This window comes from Heptranchias perlo, chromosome 4, assembly GCF_035084215.1.
Source record: "Heptranchias perlo isolate sHepPer1 chromosome 4, sHepPer1.hap1, whole genome shotgun sequence".
Taxonomy (NCBI): domain Eukaryota; kingdom Metazoa; phylum Chordata; class Chondrichthyes; order Hexanchiformes; family Hexanchidae; genus Heptranchias; species Heptranchias perlo.
The window spans coordinates 138,680,707-138,702,578 of record NC_090328.1 but is presented as its reverse complement, the minus strand read 5'-3'; the positions used below and the strand labels follow the sequence as shown (position 1 = coordinate 138,702,578).

Here is a 21,872-nt window from a genome sequence, read left to right as displayed (position 1 = left end):
AATGGAAAATGAGCCAGCATTGAAAGAAAATAAAGTTACAGGTCAAAGTTGTTGAGTTATTTACAGATCTTTATATGTATCAAAAAGGTTGTTAGAGAACTGTCACCCCAAAGTTACACATTTACTATTTAAGTTATGTAGTGTAACATGCATACCTCTGAATGTATTGTAAGATAGTAACCCAATCAGATAATGCCCTGAACTGCAAGAGTAGTGCATTGAGATTTATATTCATCGCCTGAACCAGTGGTGCAATTACTGTCAAAGAAAGACTTGCATTTATGTCGCACCTTTCACGACCTCAGGACGTTCAAAAGCGCTTCACAGCCAATTAATTACTTTCGAAGTGTAGTCACAGTTGTGTTGTAGTGAAGCGTGCTATCCAGTTTGCACACAGCAAGATCCCACACACAGCAATGAAGTAATTGACCAGATAATTTGTTTTAATGATGTTGGTTGAGGGATCATGTTGACCAGGACTTTGGGAGAACACCCTGCTCTTCAGACTATCAGACTCGCCTTTGCCAGTTCCTTTTATTATCTTGCCTAGAATCATAGAATGATTACAGCACAGAAGAAGGCCATTCGGCCTATTGAGCCTGTGCCTCTTTGTAAGAGCAATCCACTTAGTCCCATTCTCCTGCTCTTTCCCCATAGCCCTGCAAATTTTTTCTCTTCAAGTGTTTATCCAATTCCTTTTTGAAAGCCACGATTGAATCTGCTTCCACCACCCTTTCAGGCAGCGTATTCCAGAACATAACCACACGTTGAGTAAAAAAAGTTATTCCTCATGTCGCCTTTGGTTCTTTTGCCAATCACCTTAAATCCATGTCCTCTGGTTCTCGACCCTTCTGCCAACGGGAACAGTTTCTCTTTATTTACTTTATCCAGACCCTTCTTGATTTTGAACACTTCTATCAAATCTCCACTCAACCTTCTCTGCTCCAAGGAGAACAACCCCAGCCTCTCCAGTCTACCCACGTAACTGAAGTCCCTCATCCCTGAAACTATTCTAGCAAATCTTTTCTGCACCCTCTCTAAGTCCTTGACATCCTTCCTAAAGTGTGGTGCCCAGAATTGGACACAATACTCCAGTTGTGGCCAAACCAGTGTTTTATAAAGGTTCACCATAACTTCCTTGCTTTTGTACTCTATGCTTCTATTTATAAAGTCCAGGATCCCGTATGCTTTTTTATCCGCTTTTTCAGCCTGCCCTGCCACCTTCAAAAATTTGTGCACATATAACCCCGGGTCTCTCTTACTCAACATAATTTAGAATTGTACCATTTAGTTTATATTGCCTCTTCTCGTTCTTCCTGCCAAAATGTATTATTTTGCACTTCTCTGCATTAAATTTCATCTGCCACGTGTCCGCCCATTCCACCAGCCTGTCTATGTCCTCCTGAAGTCTATTACAATCCTGCTCACTGTTCACTGCACTTCCAAGTTTTATGTCATCTGCAAATAAGAACATAAGAACATAAGAAATAGGAGCAGGAGTAGGCTAATCGGCCCCTCGAGCCTGCTCCGCCATTCAATAAGATGAATTTAGATTTGAGGTTAGGATCTGATCCTAACCTCAAATCTAAATTCATGTCCAATTTCCTGCCCGCTCCCCGTAACCCCTAATTCCCTTTACTTCTAGGAAACTGTCTATTTCTGTTTTAAATTTATTTAATGATGTAGCTTCCACAGCTTCCTGGGGCAGCAAATTCCACAGACCTACTACCCTCTGAGTGAAGAAATGTTGAAATTGTGTCATGTACACCCAAGTACAAGTCAGTATATAATCAAAAAAAAAGCTGTGGTCCTAGTACTGACCCCTGGGGAACACCACTGTACACCTTCCTTCAGTCCGAAAAACAACAATTCACCACTACTCTCTGTTTCTTGTCACCTAGCCAATTTCGTATCCATGCTGCCACTGCCCTTTTTATTCCATGGGTATCAATTTTGCTGACAAGCCTATTATGTGGCACTTTATCAAACACCTTTTGAAAGTCCATATTCACAACATCAACCTCATCAACCCTCTCTGTTACCTCATCAAAAAACTCAATCAAGTTAGTTAAACATGATTTGCCTTTAACAAATCCGTGCTGACTTTCCTTTATTAATCCATACTTGTATAAGTGACTATTAATTTTGTCCCGGATTATTGCTTCGAGAAGCTTTCCCACTACCGAGGTTAAACAGACTGGCCTGCAGTTGCCGGGTTTATTATTACAGCCTTTTTTGAATAAAGGTGTAACGTTTGCAATTCTCCAGTTCTCTGGCACCACCTCCACATCTAAGGAGGATTGGAAGATTATGGCCAGCACCTCTGCAATTTCCACCCTTACTTCCATCAGTAGCCTAGGATGTATCCCATCCGGACCGGGTGACTTATCTACTTTAAGTTCAGCCAGCCTTTCTAGTACCTCTTCTTTATCAATTTTTAGCCCATCCAGTATCTCAACTCCCTCCTCTTTTACTGTGACTTTGGCAGCATCTTCTTCCTTCGTAAAGACAGATGCGAAGTACTCATTTAGTACGTCAGCCATGCCCTCTGCCTCCATGCATGGATCTCCTTTTTGGTCCCTAATCGGCCTCACCCCTCCTCTTACTACCCCTTCACTATTTATATACCTATAGAAGATTTTTGGATTCCTTTTTGTGTTAGCCGCCAGTGTCCACACCAGTCTATTCTCATACTCTCTCTTTGCCCCTCTTATTTCCTTTTTCACTTCTCTGTACTTTCTATATTCTGCCTGGTTCTCACTTCTATTATCAACTTGACATCTGTCATACGCCCCCTTTTTCTGCTTCATCTTACTCTATCTCTTTTGTCATCCAGGGATTTCTGCCTTTGGTTGCCCTACCTTTCCCCCTCATGGGAATGTACCTAGACTGTACCTGAACCATTTCCTCTTTAAAGGCCGCCCATTGTTCGATTACAGTTTTGCCTGCCAATCTTTGATTCCAATTTACCCGGGCCAGATCTGTTCTCAACCCACTGAAATTGGCCCTCCTCCAATTAAATATTTTTAATTAGATTGCTTCTTGTCCTTTTCCATAACTAATCTAAACCTTATGATACTATGATCACTGTTCCCTAAATGTTCTCCCACTGGCTCTTGCTCCATTTGGCCCACCTCATTCTCCAGAACGAGATCCAGCAATGCCTCCTTTCTCATTGGGCCGGAAACATACTGATGAAGAAAGTTCTCCTGAACATACTTCAGAAATTCCTCCCCCTGTTTCCCTTTACGCTATTACTATCTCAGTCTATGTTAGGATACTGCTGCCCATATCCTATCCTGCACTAAGTCCTGCTCACTCGCTCCCCACCCCCCGTACTTCCTAATCTACATTGTTTTGTGGCCCCCCAGTGCCTCCAATTTAAAATTCTCATCCTCGTGTTTAAATCCCTTCACGGCCTCACCTCTCCCTATCTCTATAATATCCTACAGCCCCACAACACTTCCCGAACTCTGCATTCCTCTGGGCTGGCCTTTTGTGCATCCCCCTTCCTTTCGTCCCACCATTGGCGACCGCTCCTTAAACCGTCTGTGCTCCAGGCTATGGAATTTCCTCCCTAAACCCCTCCACTTCTCCACCTCCCTCTCCTCCTTTAGGACTCTCCTTAAAACCCACCTCTTTAACCAAGCTTTTAGTCAACCCTCCTGATATCTTCCTCTTTGTCTTGGCGTCCATTTTTTGTCTGATTCCTCCTCTGTCCATGCCACTGTGAAGCACCATGAGATGTTTTTCTACATTAAAGGTTCTATATAAATGAAAGTTGTTGTTATTTCTTTCACTTCTTTCCCCCTAAATTTCCTGCCCATTGCCTGTATTTTGGGTCAAAATTTATTGAATATTAAACTCCAATAGGGTGCACTAGAATACAGTCTAAAATTGTGCCTGTTATTGTATATAATAATGACAAAATTTTCATTTAAATTACTTATTTTCACTGTTCCAATACCATGTATAGGTAGCTAAAATAGTGATGGAATATAGAGGTAATTTTATTGCATAGTACATGAAGCAAATACAGTACCTTTATGAAATAGTATCTGAGGACTTTTGTACAATTATAAGAAAATTTACACCTTGATAAAATCCATAGGTGAGTCTGAGAGTGGGGAGTAGGCACTCAAGAGGGGTGCAAGCGATGGTCGGCATAGCCAGCGGTTTTTAATGTGGAGCCGGGGGCAACTCCTCCTGGCTCCACATTAAGGTAAGTAGAAAAACTTGAGACTTACCTTTCGAGTGGCAGTCTCCAGCGGTCGATTTAAGGACAGTTCACTTGGCCGCTGTGCGCCTGAAAAGAACTGACCCGTGCAAGCTGTCGCAAACGAATTTCACAAAGGGGCCTGAAACAGACCTTTGGCCCTCGATTTGCACAGGCAATGGGCCAAACGCCAGTTTCAGGTGGACGCCCTAACCAGTGTGATGTGGTACGTTTCCACGTGCCACGCGATATTGGGTCCTGCAGCACCCATTTTTCACCTATAACACCCACAAACAGCCATGTGATAATGACCAGATAATCTGTTTTTATGTGTTAGTTGAGGGATAAGTATTGGCCAGGGCACTGAGGAGAACTACCCTGCTCTTCTTCGAAATAGTGCCATGGGATTTTTTTTTTACGTCCACTTAAGTGGGCAGATGGGGCCTCGGTTTAACCAAAAGACGGATGATAACCACCCACAAGCCTCATGGTTATAGCCCAAATTCCCAACATTGTCTTCCTCATCTTAAGGTTCTGCCTAAATGAAGAACTGACAGCAGTAACCCTACTTATGTAAGTTTTCAAAAATACACATTAGTTGAAACATGTAACAAGTTGAAATTATAATACCTGCAACAGCTGATAGCATATCATGCGGTAGAGGTGTCGCTTTGATTTCACTTACGTTAATTGTAGCCAAAGTTTTAAAGGAAATTTATTTCCTTGGCCCAATAATGGAAACCTGTCTCAACTAAGGGCAGGAATGGGAATTTAACATTCCTTGCTACAATGGATTCAGGAGGAAACAGGGAAGGGAAAAAAAGGATAGGGTGACAGTGTTGATCAAAGATACTGTTACAGCCCTGGAAATGGATGATGTGTTTGAGGGTTCCAATTCAGAATCTATTTGGTTAGAATTAAGGAGCAGAAGAGGAGCTGATATTACGGACCACCAAGTAATGGGAAGGAGATGGAGGTGCAAATTTGCATGCAAATTTCAGAAAGATGTAAAAACAGTAGAGTAGTGATAATGAGGGACTTCAATTATCCCATAATAGACTGGGGAAAAAACAGTGTAAAGGGCAAGGAAGATGAGCAATTCCTGAAATGTATATAGGAGAACTTTTTTGAACAGTATTTTTCAAGATGGGGGATGGGCACCAGGATGTAGGTTTGGAAAGGAGAAACAAGGTGCACAAAGGATTGGGAGAGACAGATAGCACTAGGGTAAGAAATAGTACAGTATTAGGTGGGATCAGACTAACAGAGAATAAGAGAAGGTCTAAGATAGGTTTAATGTGCACGTGTGTAAACGCATGAAGCATGGTAAATAAGGTTGGTGACCTGCAGGTGCAAATAGCCCAGTGGCAATATGATGTGGTGGAGATAATGGAGACCTGGCTCAAAAAAGGGCAGGACTGGGTATTAAATATTCCTGGATACAAGGTGTTCAGGAAAGATAGTGAAGGAAAGGAAGGAGGCGGTGGGGTTGGCAGTATTGATTAAGGAGAATATTGCAGTGCTGGAGAGAGAGGATGTCATTGAGGGATCAAGAACAGAATCTATTTGGAGAGTTAAGAAACAATAGAGGTGCCATTAAACTACTGGGTGTATTCTATAGGCCACCAAAAGTGAGAAGGAGATAGAGGAGCAAATTTGCAGGGAAATTACAGAGAGATGGGGGACTTCAACTATCCTAATATAGACTGGGATAGTAATAGTGTAAAGGGCAGATAGGAGGAGGAATTTCTGAAGTGTGTTCAGGAGAACTTTCTTGATCAGCATGCTTCTGGCCCAACGAGAAAGGAAGCATTGCTGGATCTAGTTCTGGGGAATGAAGTGGGTCAAGTGGAGCAAGTGTCAGTGGGGGAACATTTAGGCAACAGTGATCATAGTATCATAAGGTTTAGATTAGTTATGGAATCTAGAGTAAAAATAGTTAATTGGAGGAGGGCCAAGTTTATTGGGTTGAGAACGGATCTGGTCCGGGTAAATTGGAATCAAAGATTGGCAGGCAAAATTGTAATCAAACAGTTTAAAGAGGAGATGGTTCGGGTACAGTCTAGCTACATTCCCATGAGGTGGAAATGTCGGGCAACCAAAGTCAGAGCTCCCTGGATGACAAACGAGATAGAGAGTAAGATGAAGCAGAAAAAAGGAGCGTATGACAGATGTCAGGTTGAAAATACAAGTGAGAATCAGGATCAATAGAGAAAGTACAGAGGAGAAGTGAAAAAGGAAATAAGAGGGGCAAAGAGAGAGTCTGGGAATAGACTGGTGGCTAACATAAAAGGGAATCCAAAAGTCTCCTGTAGGCACATAAATAGTAAATGGGTAGTAAGAGGAAGGGTGGGGCTAATTAGGGACCTAAAAGGAGATCTACGCATGGGGGCAGAGGTCATGGCTGAGGTACTAAATGAGTACTTTGCATTTGTCTTTACGAAGGAAGAAGATGCTGCCAAAGTGACAGTAAAAGAGGAGGGAGTTGAGATACTGGATGGGCTAAAAATTGATAAAGAGGAGGTACGAGAAAGGCTGGCTGTACTTAAAGTAGATAAGTCATCTGGTTCGGATGGGATGCATCCTAGGTTACTGATGGAAGTAAGGGTGGAAATTGCAGAGGCACTGGCCATAATCTTCCAATCCTCCTTAGATACGGGGGTGGTGCCAGAGAACTGGAGAATTGCAAATGTTACATCCTTGTTCAAAAAAGGGTGTAAGGATAAACCCAGCAACTACAGGCCTGTCAGTTTAACCTCGTTGGTGGGGAAGCTTTTAGAAATGATAATCCGGGACAAAATTAATAGTCACTTGGACAAGTGTGGATTAATAAAGGATAGTCAGCACGGATTTGTTAAAGACAAATCGTGTTTAACTAACTTGATTTGAGTTTTGTGATGACGTAACAGAGAGGGTTGATGTGGACAATGCGATTGATGTGTATATGGACATTCAAAAGGCGTTTGATAAAGTGCCATATAACAGGCTTGTCAGCAAATTTGAAGCCCATGGAATAAAAGAGGCAGCTGAAGATACAAAATTGTCTGAGTGACAGGAAACAGAGAGTACTGGCGAACGGTTGTTTTTCAGACTGGAGGAAGGTATACAGTGGTGTTCCCCATGGGTCGGTACTAGGACCACTGCTTTTTTGGATATATATTAATGATGACTTGGACTTGGGTGTACAGGGCACAATTTCAACATTTGCAGATGACACAAAACTTCGAAGTGTAGTAAACAGTGAGGAGGATAGTAATAGACTTCAAGAGGTCATAGATAGGCTGGTGGAATGGGCGGACATGTGGCAGATGAAATTTAACGCAGAGAAGTGCAAAGTGATACATTTTGGCAGGAAGAATGAGGAGAGGCAATATAAACTAAAGGGTACAATTCTAAAGGAGGCGCAGGAACAGAGAGACCTGGGGGTATATGTGCACAAATCTTTGAAGGTGGCAGGAAAGGTTGAGAAAGCACTTAGAAAAACATACGGAATCCTGGGCTGTATAAATTGAGGCATAGAGTACAAAAGCAAGGAAGTTAAGTTGAACCTTTATAAAACACTGGTTTGGCCACAACTGGAGTATTGTGTCCAATTCTGGGCACCGCACTTTAGGAAGGATGTGTAGGCCTTAGAGAGGGTGCAGAAAAGATTTACTAGAATGTTTCCAGGAATGAGGGACTTCAGTTATGTGGATTGACAGGAGAAGCTGGGATTGTTCTCCTTAGAGCAGAGAAGGTTGAGAGAAGATTTGATAGAAGTTTTCAAAATCATGAAGGGTTTAGATAAAGTAAATAAAGAGAAAGTGTTCCCATTGGCAGAAGGGTCGAGAACCAGAGGACACAGATTTAAGGCGATTGGCAAAATATCCAAAGGTGACATGAGGAAAATCTTCTTTCTGCAGAGAGTAGTAATGATCTGGAATGCGCTGCCTGAAAGGGTGGTGGAAGCAGATTCAATCATGGCTTTCAAAAGGGAATTGGATAAATACCTGAAGGGAAACAATTTGCAGGACTACAGGGAAAGAGTGGGGGAAGGAGACTAACTGGATTGCTCTTACAAAGAGCCAGCAAGGACTTGATGGGCCAAATGGCCTCCTTCTATGCTGTGACCATTCTATGATTTCCAGCCCAATGAGGAAGGAAGCAGTGCTGGATCTGGTTCTATGCACATACGAAATTGATGAGCAGGAAAAGACTAGTTGGTCCATTAAGCCTTCCCCAGACCACGATGGCCGGACCATGATGACTATACACTTCTTCCCACCCCCACCTACCTACCCCCACCCCCCACTCCCCTCGCAGCCATATAATCTCCTGGGAGAGAAACTTCCCATTGGCAGAAGGGTCGAGAACCAGAGGACACAGATTTAACGTGATTTTTTGATGAGGTAACAGAGAGGGTCAATAAGGGCAATGCGGTTGATGTGTTGTATATGGACTTCCAAAAGGCTTATGGTAAAGTGCCGCACAAGAGGTTTGTCATCAAAGTTGATTTCCATGGAATAAAAGGGGCAGTGGCAGCGGCAGCATGGATATGAAATTGGCTAAGTGACAGGAAACAGAGAGTAGTGGTGAACGGTGGTTTTTCAGCATGGAGGGAGGTATGCAGTGGTGTTCCCCAGGGGTCAGTACTAGGACCACTGCCTTTTTTGGTGTATATTAATAACTTGGACTTGGGTTTACAAGGCACAATTTCAGAATTTGCTGATGATGCAAAACTTGGAAGTGTAGTAAACAGTGAGGAGGATAGTGATAGACTTCAAGAGGACATAGGCTGCTGGAATGGGCGGCAGATGAAATTTAACACAGAAAAGTGCGAAGTGATACATTTTGGTGGAAAGAATGAAGAGAGGCAATATAAACTAAAAGGTACAATTCTAAAAGGGGTTCTGTAACCAAGAGATCTGGGAGTATATGTGCACAAATCTTTGAAGGCTGCAGGGCAGATTGAGAAAGCGGTTAAAAAAGCATACGGGATCCTGGGCTTTATAAATAGAGGCATAGAGTACAAAAGCAAGGAAGCCATGATGAACCTTTATAAAACACTGTTCGACCACAACTGGAGGATTGTGTCCAGTTTGGGGCACCGCATCTTAGGAAGGATGTGAAGGCCTTAGAGAGGGTGCAGAAGAGATTTACCAGAATGTTTCCAGGAATGAAGGACTTCAGTTATGTGGATAGACAGGAGAAGTTGATGGTGTTCTCCTTGGAACAAAGAAAGTTGAGAGGAGATTTGATAGAGGTAATCAAAATCCTGAAGGGTCTGGACAGAGTAGATAGAGAGAAACTGTTCCCATTGGCAGAAGGGTCAAGAACCAGAGGACACAGATTTAAGGTGGTGGGAAAAGAACCAAAGGCGACATGAGGAAAAACTTTTTTACACAGCGAGTGGGTATGATCTGGAATTCACTGCCTGAGGGGTGGTGGAGGCAAATTCAGTTGTGGCTTTCAAAAGCGAATTGCATAAGTACTTGAAGGGAAATAATTTTCAGGGCTACGGGGATAGGGCGGCAGAGTGGGACTAGCTGGATTAGTCTTGCAGAGAGCCGGCAGGGACTCGACGGGCTGAATGGCCTCCTTCCGTGCTGTAACCATTCTATGATTCTATTCGGCAAAAAAAAAAGAACAAAACCCAGGGCTAATAAGGGAAAAAATACTCTGGAAAATTCCTCTCCGACCCCCTCAGGTGACCAAAACCGGTCCAGAAGATCACATGGATCAAGTGTTATCTATAAAGATACTGGTCAGTATGATGAGATCTTTGCCCCATTGAAGAACTGGTCCAGCTCCATCTTGAAGGCATCCAGGGAGTCAGCACCCACCACACCAGCTGGCAATGTATTCCAGAGGCTCACTACTCTCCGGAAAAAGAACTGCTTAACATCCAATCTATTGCTACTCTTGCATAGTTTGAACTCATGTCCCCAGTCCTCCCCAATCTGGTAAACTGGAATAATCTATCAATAGGGACGCTATCCAGCCCTTTAAATATTTTATAGGCCATGTCACCTCTAAGTCTGTTTTGAAGTAAATGGACCAAAGTCCTTGAACCTATCCGAGTAGCTGAGGTTCTTTGGGTGTGTAAGCTTCTATAAGGTATGTAAAAAGGAAAAGATTGGCGAAGGCAAATGTGGGTCCCTTACAGACAGAGACGGGAGAATTTATAATGGGGAATAAGGAAATGGCAGAGATGGAAGAAGACACAAAAGCCCTCCCAGAAATACTAGAGAACCGAGGGTCTGGTGAGAATGAGGAACTGAAAGAAATTAGTATTAGTAAAAAAAAATAGTACTAGAGAAATTAATGGGACTGAAAGTCGCCAAATCTCAAGGACCTGATGATCCACATCCCAGGGTTTTGAAAGTGGTGGCTATAGAGATAGTGGATGCATTGGTTGTCATCTTCCAAAATTCTATAGATTCTGGAATGGTTCCTGCAGATTGGAGGATAGCAAATGTAACCCCACTATTTAAAGGAAGAGGGAAGAGAGAAGAGAGAAAACAGGGAACTACATCAGTAGTAGGGAAAATGCTAGAATCTGTTATAAAGGATGTGATAACAGGACACTCGGAAAATAATAATAGGATTTGGCAGAGTCAACATAGATTTATGAAAGGAAATCATGTTTGACAAACCTATTGGAGTTCTTTGAGGATGTAACTAGCAGAACAGATAAGGGGGAACCAGTGGATGTGGTGTATTTGGATTTTCAGAAGACTTTCGATAAGGTCCCACACAGGAGGCTGGTGAACAAAGTTAGAGCGCATGGAATTGGGGGCAATGTACTGGCATGGATTGAGAATTGGTTAACAGACAGAAAACAGAGAGTGGGAATAAATGGGTCTTTTTCAGGTTGGCAGACTGTGACTAGTGGGGTACCGCAGGGATCGGTGCTTGGGCCCCAGCTATTCACAATATATATCAATGATTTGGATGAGGGGACCAAATGTAATATTTCCAAGTTTGCTGATGACACAAAACTAGGTGTGAATGTGAGTTGTGAGGAGGATGCAGAGAGAACTTCAAGGGAATATAAACAGGCCAAATGAGTGGGCAAGAACATGGCAGATGGAATATAATGTGGAAAAATGTGAAGTTATCCACTTTGTTAGGAAAAACAGAAATGCAGAGTTTATTAAATGGTGATGTTGATGTTCAAAGGGACCTGGGTGTCCTTGTACATGAGTCACTGAAAGCTAACTTGCAGGTGAAGCAAGCAATTAGGAAGGCAAATGGTATGTTGGCCTTTATTACAAGAGGATTTGAGTACAGGAGTAAAGATGTCTTACTGCAATTATACAGGGCCAAGCTGAGACTGCACCTGGAGCATTGTGTACAATTTTGTTCTCTTTACCTAAGAAAGGATACACTTGTCATTGAGGGGGTGCAACGAAGGTTCATCAGACTGATTCCTTGGATGGCGGGATTGTCCTATGAGGAGAGATTGAGTAGACTAGGCCTGTCTTCTCCGGCTCGTCTCCCGCCACCCCCGGCTCGTCTCCCGCCACCCCCGGCTCGTCTCCCGCCACCCCCGCCTCGTCTCCCGCCACCCCCGCCCCCACCTCTCCCGCCCCAACCTGATTCCTTTGCCTCTCGATCTTGCCCCCCCCCGCTCGATCCTCTCTACCTTTGTCCCCGCCCCTACGATCTCTCTTCCCTCCGCACGATCTCCTTCCCCTTTCCCGTGATCTCCCTCCTCCCCTCCTCTCTGGTCCTCTGCTGCAGCCCTCACCACCCGATAATCAGCCAGCTTCTCAACCTGGGTGGCAGCCGGCCAGGAAACGGAGGAAAATAATTCAAATGAGCATTTCTGGGTTCCCGGCCACTACAAGTCTCCCCCACTCCCTCCCCTCCACACCTCACCGTAAATATCGGGGCCTATGTCTCTGTTTGTGAAGCCCAGGATCCCATATGCATTTTTAAAGGCCTTCTTAACTTGCCCTGCCACCTTCAAACATTTCTGTATGTACACCCTCAGATCTCTGTTCTTGCACAACCTTTTAAAATTGTACCATTCAGTTTACATTGTCTCTCCTCATTCTTCCTACCGAAATGCATCACTTCACACTTCTCTACATTAAATTTCATCTGCCATGTGTCTGCCCATTTCACCAGTTTGTCTATATCCTCCTGAAGTCTGTTACTATCCTCCTCACTTTTTACTGCATTTCCGAGTTTCATGTAATCTGCAAACTTTGCAATTATGCCTTGTAACAGAGAGGATTGATGAGGGCAGTGCGGTTGATATGGTGTATATGGACTTTCAAAAAGCGTTTGATAAAGTGATGCATAATAGATCTTCAAGATTGAAGCCCAGTGAATAAAGGGGGCAGTAACAGCATGGATACAAAATTGACTAAGTAACAGGAAACAGAGAGTAGTGGTGAACGGTTGTTTTTAGGTTTGGAGGGAGGTGTACAGTGGTGTACAGTGGTGTTTCCCAGGGGTCGGTACTAGGACCATTGCTTTTCTTGATATATGTTAATGATTTGGACTTGGATGTACAGGGCACAATTTCCAAATTTGCAGATGACACAAAACTTGGATGTGTAGTGAACAGTGAGGAGCATCGTGATAGACTTCAAGAGGCTGGTGGAATGGGCGGACATGCGGCAGATGAAGTTTAACGCAGAAAAATGCGAAGTGATACATTTCGGTAGGAAGAATGAGGAGAGGCAATATAAACTAGAGGGCATAGAGTATAAAAACAAGGAAGTCATGATGAACCTTTATAAAACACTGGTTCGACCACAATTGGAGTTTTGTGTCCAGTTCCAGGCACCGCACTTTAGGAAGGATGTGAAGGCCTTAGAGTGGGTGCAGAAAAGATTTACTAGAATGATTCTAGGGATGAGGGACTTTAGTTACGTGGATAGACTGGAGAAGCTGGGGTTGTTCTCCTTGGAACAGAGACGGTTGTGAGGAGATTTGATAGAGGTATTCAAAACCGTGAAGGGTCTAGACAAAGTAGACAGAGAGAAACTGTTCCCATTGGCAGAAGGGTCATGAACCAGAGGACATAGATTTAAGGTGATTGACAAAAGAACCAAAGGCGACATGAGGAAAAACTTTTTTACACAGCGAGTGGTTAGGATCTGGAATGCACTGCCTGAGGGAGTGGTGGCGGCAGATTCAATCATGGCCTTCAAAGGGGAACTGGATAGATACTTGAAAGAAAAATAATTACAGGACTACCTCGATTGCTCTCTCGTAGAGCCAGCACGGACTCGATGGGCGGAATGGCCTCCTTCCGTGCTGCAACCTTTCTATGATTCTGTATACCCAAGTCCGGGTCATTAATATATATCAACAAGAGCAGTTGAACTAATACGCACCTCTGGGGGACACCACTGTATCTTTCCCTCCAGTCTGAAAAACAACCGTTCACCACTACTCTCTGCTTTCTGTCTCTTAGCCAATTTTGTATACATGCTGCCACTGCCCCTTTAATCCCATGGGCTTTAATTTCCCTGACAAATCTATTATGTACTTTATTAAATGCCTTTTGAAAGTCCTTATACACAACACATCAAACGCATTGCCCTCATGGAACAAAGGAGGTTGAGGTATATAAAATTATGACGGGACCAGATAGAGTGGATAGGAAGGACCTATTTCCCTTGGCAGAGAGGTCAGTGACCAGGGGGCATAGATTTAAGGTAACTGGTAGAAGGATTAGAGGGGAGATGAGGAGAAATTTTTTTCACCCAGAGGGTGGTGGGGGTCTGGACCTCACTGCCTGAAAGGGTGGTAGAGGCAGAAACCCTCAACTCATTGAAAAAGTACTTGGATGTGCACTTGATGTGCTGTAACCTACAGGGCTACAGACGAAGTGCTGGAAAGTGGGATTAAGCTGGATAGCTCTTATTTGGCTGGCACGGACACGATGGGCCAAATGGCCCGCTTCTGTGCCGTAACTTTCAATGATTCGTCAACCCTCTCTCTTGCTTTATCAAACAACTTCAAACACGATTTGCCTTTAACAAATCTATGCTAATTGCCATTTATAAACCCATATTTTCCCAAGTGTCAATTAATTTTGTCTCGGATTATCGTCTCTAAAGGTTTCCCTACCACTGACGTTAGGCTGACTGGCCTGTATTGCCGGCTTTACCCCCTCCTCTTTTTTGAACAGGGGTGTAACATTTGCAATCCTCCAGACCTCTAACACGCACCTATATCTAAGGTGGATTGAAAGATTTTGGCCAGAGCCCCTGCTATCTCCACCCTTACTTCCCTTAGCAACCTAGGATGCATCTCATCCAGACCGCGTGTCTCTTCTACTTTGAGCGCTGCCAATCTTTTAAGTTGGCAGCGCTCAAACTCTTCTATCTATTTTTATCCTATCCAATTTCTCTACTACCTCCTTTACTGTGACATCTTTACTGTACAGCATCCTCTTTAGTGAAGTCAGATGCAAAGTACTCATTTAGTACCTCAGCCTCCACAAGATCTTTTTGGTCTCTAATCAGTCCCACTCTTGCTTTGACTCCCCTTTTACTTTTATAGGTTTATAAAAGACTTTTAGGTTCCTTTTTATGTTACTCGCTAATCTATTCTCATGCACTCTCTTTGGCCCTCTTATTTCCTTTTTCAGTTCTCCTCTGCACTTTCTGTATTCAGTTTGGTTTTCTATTGTATTATGAGCCTTACATTTATTATAAGCCTCTTTCTTCTGTTTCAGTTGAATCTCTATATCTTTAGTCATCCGGGGAACTCTAACTTCGGATGGCCTTCCTTTTCCCCCTCGTGGGAATGTGTCTAATCTGTACCCAACTATCTCCTGTTTGAAGGCCTCCCAATGCTCATTTACTGTTTTACCTACCAATCTTTGATTCCAATCGACTCATTGAAATTAGCCCTCCTCCAGTTGAATATTTTCATGTTTGATTGTTCCTTGTCCTGGGATGAGTGGGTTGTCCTATGAGGAAAAATTGAGTAGAATGGGCCTATACTCTCTGGAGTTTAGAAGAATAAGAGATGATTTCATTGAAACATATAAGATACTGAGAGGGCTTGACAGGGTAGATGCTGAGAGGCTGTTTTAGAATTAGGGGGCACAGTCTCAGGATAAGAGGTCGGCCATTTAGGCTGAGATGAGGAGAAATTTCTTCACACAGAGGGTTGTGAATCTTTGGAATTCTCTACCCCAGAGTGCTGTGGGTGCTCAGTCGTTGAATATATTCAAGGCTGAGATCGACAGATTTTTGGACTCTACGGGGACCGGGCGGGAAAGTGGAGTTGAGGTTGAAGATCAGCCATGATCTTATTGAATGGCGGAGCAGGCTCGAGGGGCCGTATGACCTACTCCTGCTTCTATTTCTTATGTTCTTATGTCCTTCTCCATAACTACTTTGAATCAATACTTCCGAAAAGCAGTGAAGTGGGACTAATTGGTAGTTCTTTCAAAGAGCTGGCCCAGACACAATGGCCTCCTTTTGTGTGGTTTGGTTCTATGAGTGTTCAAAGTCTCTATATTTTCCATGTCCTCAGTCATAAAATTTTTAAGTAGAGTAAATCCAGCAGAGTGGAACTTGATGAAATCCTTACTTTTTATGAGCACCAGTTCTAGGACAGCTTGATGGTGGAATGCATTGGAACACAAATGCATAGTATCACAGCAGTCGTGGGATGCAGGTTGATTCCTCCCATGTTGATTTCCCAATGTCAGCCTTGTTGCCATGGAGATGCTTTGAGCACAAATCCCCCAAGAATATTAAACAGAGGTGTCACTGCGCATGCGCATGTTCAGAGTGACATTGGCTGTGGCCTGGGAAAAGCAGATCATTCGCTTGGAGGAAAAACAGAAAGCTGTGCTTCTGCTTTAGAAACAAATCACAAAAGAATTATTATTTTCTCTATTTGTTTTTCAGGGCTGCAGGAACTTGAACTATTCTGATGCACATCAGCTGCTGCTGCTCCTGAGTTTTGCTTTGGGAGGTTGACTCTCCAAGGATGGCCTAAAATCCTGTCTTAATACCTCTTTCCAGAGAAAGTTTTGTCACGCTGTGCTCTGCTTTGATGGGAAATAAATTGAACGGCAGTTTGTGAAGAGCTGAGAAGTTTGAAAGTTTTGTTACTCGAGACTAACTCAATTAAAATGAAGCATTACCGGAAACAGCCTGTATTCCTTCTGCACCTGTTCCTTTGGAGATGCATTGCACCTTCCTTTCTCCAAGTGAATCATGGCATAACAGTTCCCAAGGGGCAATCTGTGTTTCTTTCGGAGGAGGACCTAAAGTTCAACATCCTAAAGGAGAAGGACAGCTGCAAGGTGGAGGTGGTCATGAATGAGCCAATCATGCAACGTGTCGGGAAGCTTACCCCCCAGGTGAGATTTCAACGACTGAACATTCCTTTCTGATGAGTGCATCGTTGTAGCTGTGTGTACGATGGGGAATTTTGTCAGTCAAATGAAGCACCTCAGATGCTAAATTTTCTTCTCTGTACACTTCTGAATGCAACGGGGAAAATATGAGTTTGTTGGGACAAAAAATAAAATCAAAAGTTTTACCCAATTTGGGCGATTCAAATGGTACTGTTACAACCATAGAAAACTGTTGCAAACGCTTAAAGTAGTAAAATTCACAAACATTTAGGCCTGCAATTTCCACAAGGGTTCTTCCGATCTCCTGGCGTAATTTTGGTGGAAGATTGACGGAAACCCTGGTTAAATAGTGCAAATGGATGGTTACGCCATTTCTCCAGGGTTTCCACCGAGGTTACAGCGGGAGATCGAGGGACACCCCCCCACCCCCCCATAGAAATTCTATCTCTTCTATGCCTGTACTGCATTCCTGTTTGTGCTACTTTTGCACAGGTGCTATTTTATGTGGGTAATGGCTGCGCAAAAATAGCACTCAAAGGATTGAGTGATTTGTAGTACAAGTGATTGTATGGAAACTTGGATGATCAGAATTTCTACCTTTTAATGACCTTTGCTGCATTTTGTGCACACATGCCATTTTGGAAGTATTGCCAAATGATTGCACATTTCCAGATTTCATGGAACCCTGGCTGTGATGACAAGAAGACAGCACTCTCTCCAGTAGATATTTTTGTTTAATGTTTTGAACTAATAGAATCTATCATGTCCTTATAAACCAGTCTGAATTTTTTTCATTTCTCTTGCCAAATATCCTTATGGCCTCTCTGGGTAACATTGTCCATTTAGTGCCTATTTGTGCCAAATGATGAGCAGTTTTATGCTATGGGCCTGCACCCATTAGTAGCTGGGCCAAGACTGCTCAAACTCATTTTGCACAGGACCCTTACAGATGATAGAGATTTTCATCTCATCAGTCTGAGCTCACTTCAAACTCAGGATCCAGAAGTGAAAGGGCAATGTACTAACACTCTGCATTACCTCATTCAGCAAGGGTATACCCAACTTTCCTTGTGATATATGGATTTCTGATGCATCTCGGTTTCCTTGAGGCCCAGTTGTGGGAGATGTGCCTAAGTTCTCTATTAGCCTAGTGGAGGAGGAGATGCATGGTGTGCCAGGTAGTCTTTGAATGTTATCCACCTTTGGACTCATCTTAGATCTTGAATTAACTCAAGAATACAAAGACCATCCGTGTGACCCAACCAGTTAGGTTCCTCATGTAAAGTTCACAATGATGTCTCTCTGCAGTTAATGGTTTTCTCTTGTCCAGTGATTGTGCACGGTTTGTGATCTGTCCCACTATTGGAGTCTTCATTACTTATTTTCAAAGTGTTGTCCTACTCAGAAAAGTTTCATGATGATTCAGGAATACTGGAAGCTGAGACATTTATCCTTCAGTTTTAATATGATTCTTGTACTGCATTCAAATAAAATCTTCTTTTAACATGCTACCCTCCAAATTGATAATTCCATCACATCTTACAAAAAAGGGAGAATAAGTAAGATCAGTTTATCAACAGGAAGAGAAAAAAAAGAGCAAATGGGAGACACATGCATAGAGTAAAATGAAAAAGAGAATGTGAATATGACCCACAAGGACAGACCTTATTATTGTGTGAGACTAGTCCCCTTTTCACCTTTTTTTCCCTTTGTTCTATTTCCTCATTTTCCTCTTGATATTTCCTGTCTGTTTCTCAGAGAATTTGTAGTTTTAATTCTGATAAATTTGCCTCTTAGTGATGCTACTTGCAGCTCAGTCACATACTGAAGATTGGGGAGAGTTAAAATTCCCTATATAGTCTCAGTGGTGAGGCTGTCAATATTGCACTTGTGGGGTTATTTGTTTCCTCCCTGCTGGCTCTTATGTGGCAAGTGTACAGGACAAAGGTCTCTACAATCTCCGAAAGACCTGAAATAATGACATCACAGAGAAATAACATCCTCCTTTAAGATAAGGAGAAGGGTGCTTCTACAAAATTTCAAAATTCTGTTTTTTTAAAGAAAGCAGAAACAACAGTGGACTGAGTTAGTTATAGGAGCAGGCGTAGGCCATTCAGCCCCTCAAGTCTGTTCTGTCATTCAATTAGATCATGGCTGATCTGTATCTTAATTCCATCTACCTGCCTTGGTTCAGTAACTCTTAATACCATTGCCTATACGGGTAATTGGATATATGGCTCTCTATTCCTTCATCATGTCATTTATAAATACAGTCATATCTGGCACACGCCAATGCTACACTTTGCCCGAGAACAGAGCAGTGCAGAAGTGACAGTATGATGTTGTTGGTTTGAACTGGACTTAACATTTTAAAAGGATTATAATAAGAGCAAAGGTACCTACAAAGCACAGTGATTAAAGAATTCTTATAACTGATTTCAGACGCTCAGGTCCAGCTTTGTTCCTGCCCATTTTGGGGCACTTTCAGGGTGACCGGGACCCAGTGTGCCTCACTATCCTTTTGTTGTTATCAGTGAGCCGTGATGCATGTGGTTTGTATTGGTTTCTGTTTGATCAATTTTTCTGCTGTGAATCAAAAGAAACACATATTATTGTAATTTAAGTTTCCCAGGTTATTCCATTAATTTTAACCCCTACGTTAGTGTAGTGTCACCTTCTGTTGTTCGTTGTGTAAGGGTGTATTGTTATCGTAATCTTTAGGAATGAAGAGATAAAACTTTTCAACACTCTCTGGGGCGGGAACAGAGCAGCAGCACTCTGAAAATTGTGGGGCTGAACTTATCACCACGTTCCTGTTGCCGATCCATCGGTTGCCATTTTCTTTGGGATCTTCACAAGTGCGGCTCACGCGCCTGTCTATTTCAGGTGTTGAGTTTAGAAGTTTGAGGGGTGATGTCAGTGAGATGTTGAAAATTATAAAAGGATTTGAAAGAATAGATACAGAGAATTTCCTCTGGTAGGGGAATCCAGAACAAGAGGGCACAATCTTAAAATTAGAGCTAGGCCATTCAGGAGTGACGTCTGAAGACACTTTTTAACAGTAAGGGTAGTAGAATTCTGGAACTCTCTTCCCCCAAAAGGCTGGGTCAATTGGCATTTTCAAGACTGAGATGGATAGATCTTTGTTGGGTAAGGGCAACAAGGGATATGGAGCAAAGGCAGGTAAATGGAGCTGAGGTACAGGTCAGTCATGATCTAATTAAGTGGTGGAACAGGCTCAAGCGGATGAAAGACCTACTCCTGTTCCTACGTTCTATGTTTCTCTGTAGGTGGGACCCTCATTACAATATTCAAATCAGGGTCCTTTGATGTACATAGGACCCAATGCAATTTTGAGGTACTAGGCATAGAGTGGGTTTACCAGTTATCCTTAAAGGAGTTGTTCAGAAAAACATCAAAGGTAAGTTTTTTTTTAAAAAGTGTTGTGGGGCATGAATGCTCCTCCAGGCCCCGCAATAGTCTTCCCACTCATTGCTGACCCCTCCAAGTCCCCCTCCCACGTTTGCCTCTTCACCCCAACCCATTATTTACAGCTTGACTCCATGCCGGAGCTGCCAGATTTCCTGCCATCCCCAAACTGTGAGCTGTCTATGTGCTGGGTCAGCGCTTACAGCTCACCATGTATATTAAAATCAGGTCTGACCATTACAATAGCTTGGGCTTGTCAGTGAGGACATTGGGATGTCCAGTGTCTGCTTAAAGTTAAAATTGTCCCTGACGTGTGCAATGCTATGGAAGATTAGCTAGTATTATTATGAAAAATGTACTTATGTGTGCATTTCCAGTCCCTCACATTTCAGGCATCATACACTTTCTGAAAACTCTCTAGAAACTCGCCAGTGCGTCAGTAAATAGAGGCCACACAGAAGGAAGATATAACTTGCACAGGACCCGTACAGATGATAGAGATTTTCATCTCATCAAACTCAGGATCCAGAAGTGAAAGTGTACTAACGCTCTGCATCACCTCGTTCAACGAGGGTAGACCCAACCCGTATAACGCCTTTCAGGACCTCGGGACATCTTAAAACACTTCACAACTAATGAAGTACTTTTAGAAGTGTAGTAACTGTTGTAATGTATGGAAGCACAGCAGCCAATTTGCACACAGCAATGCCCCATAAACATCAATGAGATAAATTACCAGATGTTTAAGACCATCACCAAAAGAATGAAAGGAGAGTATAGGAGAAATTAGAATTCCTTACATTGACTCCCAGTCTGGCAACGCCTTGATTTTAAAATTCTTATCCTTGTGTTCAAATCTTTCCTTGGCCTTGCCCCCACCTATCTCTGTAACTTCCTTCAGCCTACAGCCACCAGCCCCCGCCGAGACCTCTGTATTCCTCCAATTCTTGCCTCTTGCGCATCCCCGATTTTCATCGCTCCACCATTGGTGGTCGAGCCTTCAGATGTCCAGGCCCTAAGCTCTGTAATTCCCTCCCAAAACCTCTCCGCCTTTCGACCTCTATCTCCCCCCTTTAAGTCGCTCCTTAAAACTACCTCTTTTGGTCACCTATCCTAATACCTCTTTATGTGGCTCGGTGCCATATTTTGTCTGATAATGCTTCTTGGGTAACTTCTTGGGACTTTTTTCAGAGGCGCTATATAAATGCAAGTTTGCATCTGTCTTTACCAAGGAAGAAGATGCTGCCAGAGTTTCAGTAAAGGAAGATATAGTTGAGATACTGGATGGGCAAAAAATTGAAAAGAAGAGGTACTAGAAAGTCTGGCTGTACTTTAAGTAGATAAGTCACCAGGTCCGGATTGGATGCAACCTAGGTTGCTGAGGGAAGTAAGGGTGGAAATTGTGGAGGTACTGGTCATAATCTTCCAAACATCCGTAGATACAGGGGTGGTATCAGAGGACTGGAGAATTACAAATATTACACCTTTGTTCAAAAAAAGGTGTAAGGATAAACCCGCAACTATAGGCCGGTCAGTTTAACCTCAGTGGTGGGGAAACTTTTAGAAACGATAATCTGTGACCGAATTAACAGTCACTTGGACAAGTGTGGATTGATTAGGAAAAGCCAGATTGGATTTGTTAAAGGCAAATTGTGTTTAACCAACTTGATAAAAGTTTTTTGAAGCGGTAACAGAGAGGGTAGATGAGGGCAACGTAGTTGATGTGGTGTATATGGACTTTCAAAAGGCGTTTGATAAAGTGCCGCATGCTAGGCGTATCATCAAGATTGTGGCCCATGGAATAAAGAGAGCAGTAGCAACATGGATGCAGAATTGGCTAAGTGACAGGAAACAGAGAGTAGTGGTGAACGGTTGTTTTTCGGACTGGAGGGAGGTGTA

General features: G+C 43.0%; 1 protein-coding gene across 8 annotated transcripts in view; it reads left to right on the top strand.

Moving 5' to 3' along the window:
- The window catches only part of frem1a (Fras1 related extracellular matrix 1a), a 337,163-nt gene that overhangs the window by 19,015 nt on the left and 296,276 nt on the right, over positions 1–21,872 (top strand). For all 8 annotated transcript variants that reach the window (XM_067983690.1, XM_067983689.1, XM_067983688.1 and 5 more), the window contains exon 2: positions 16,090–16,547. In XM_067983690.1, coding sequence (XP_067839791.1) covers positions 16,317–16,547 — 231 coding nt within the window. In that variant the 5' untranslated portion in view covers positions 16,090–16,316. The remainder of the gene's footprint in view (positions 1–16,089; positions 16,548–21,872) is intronic.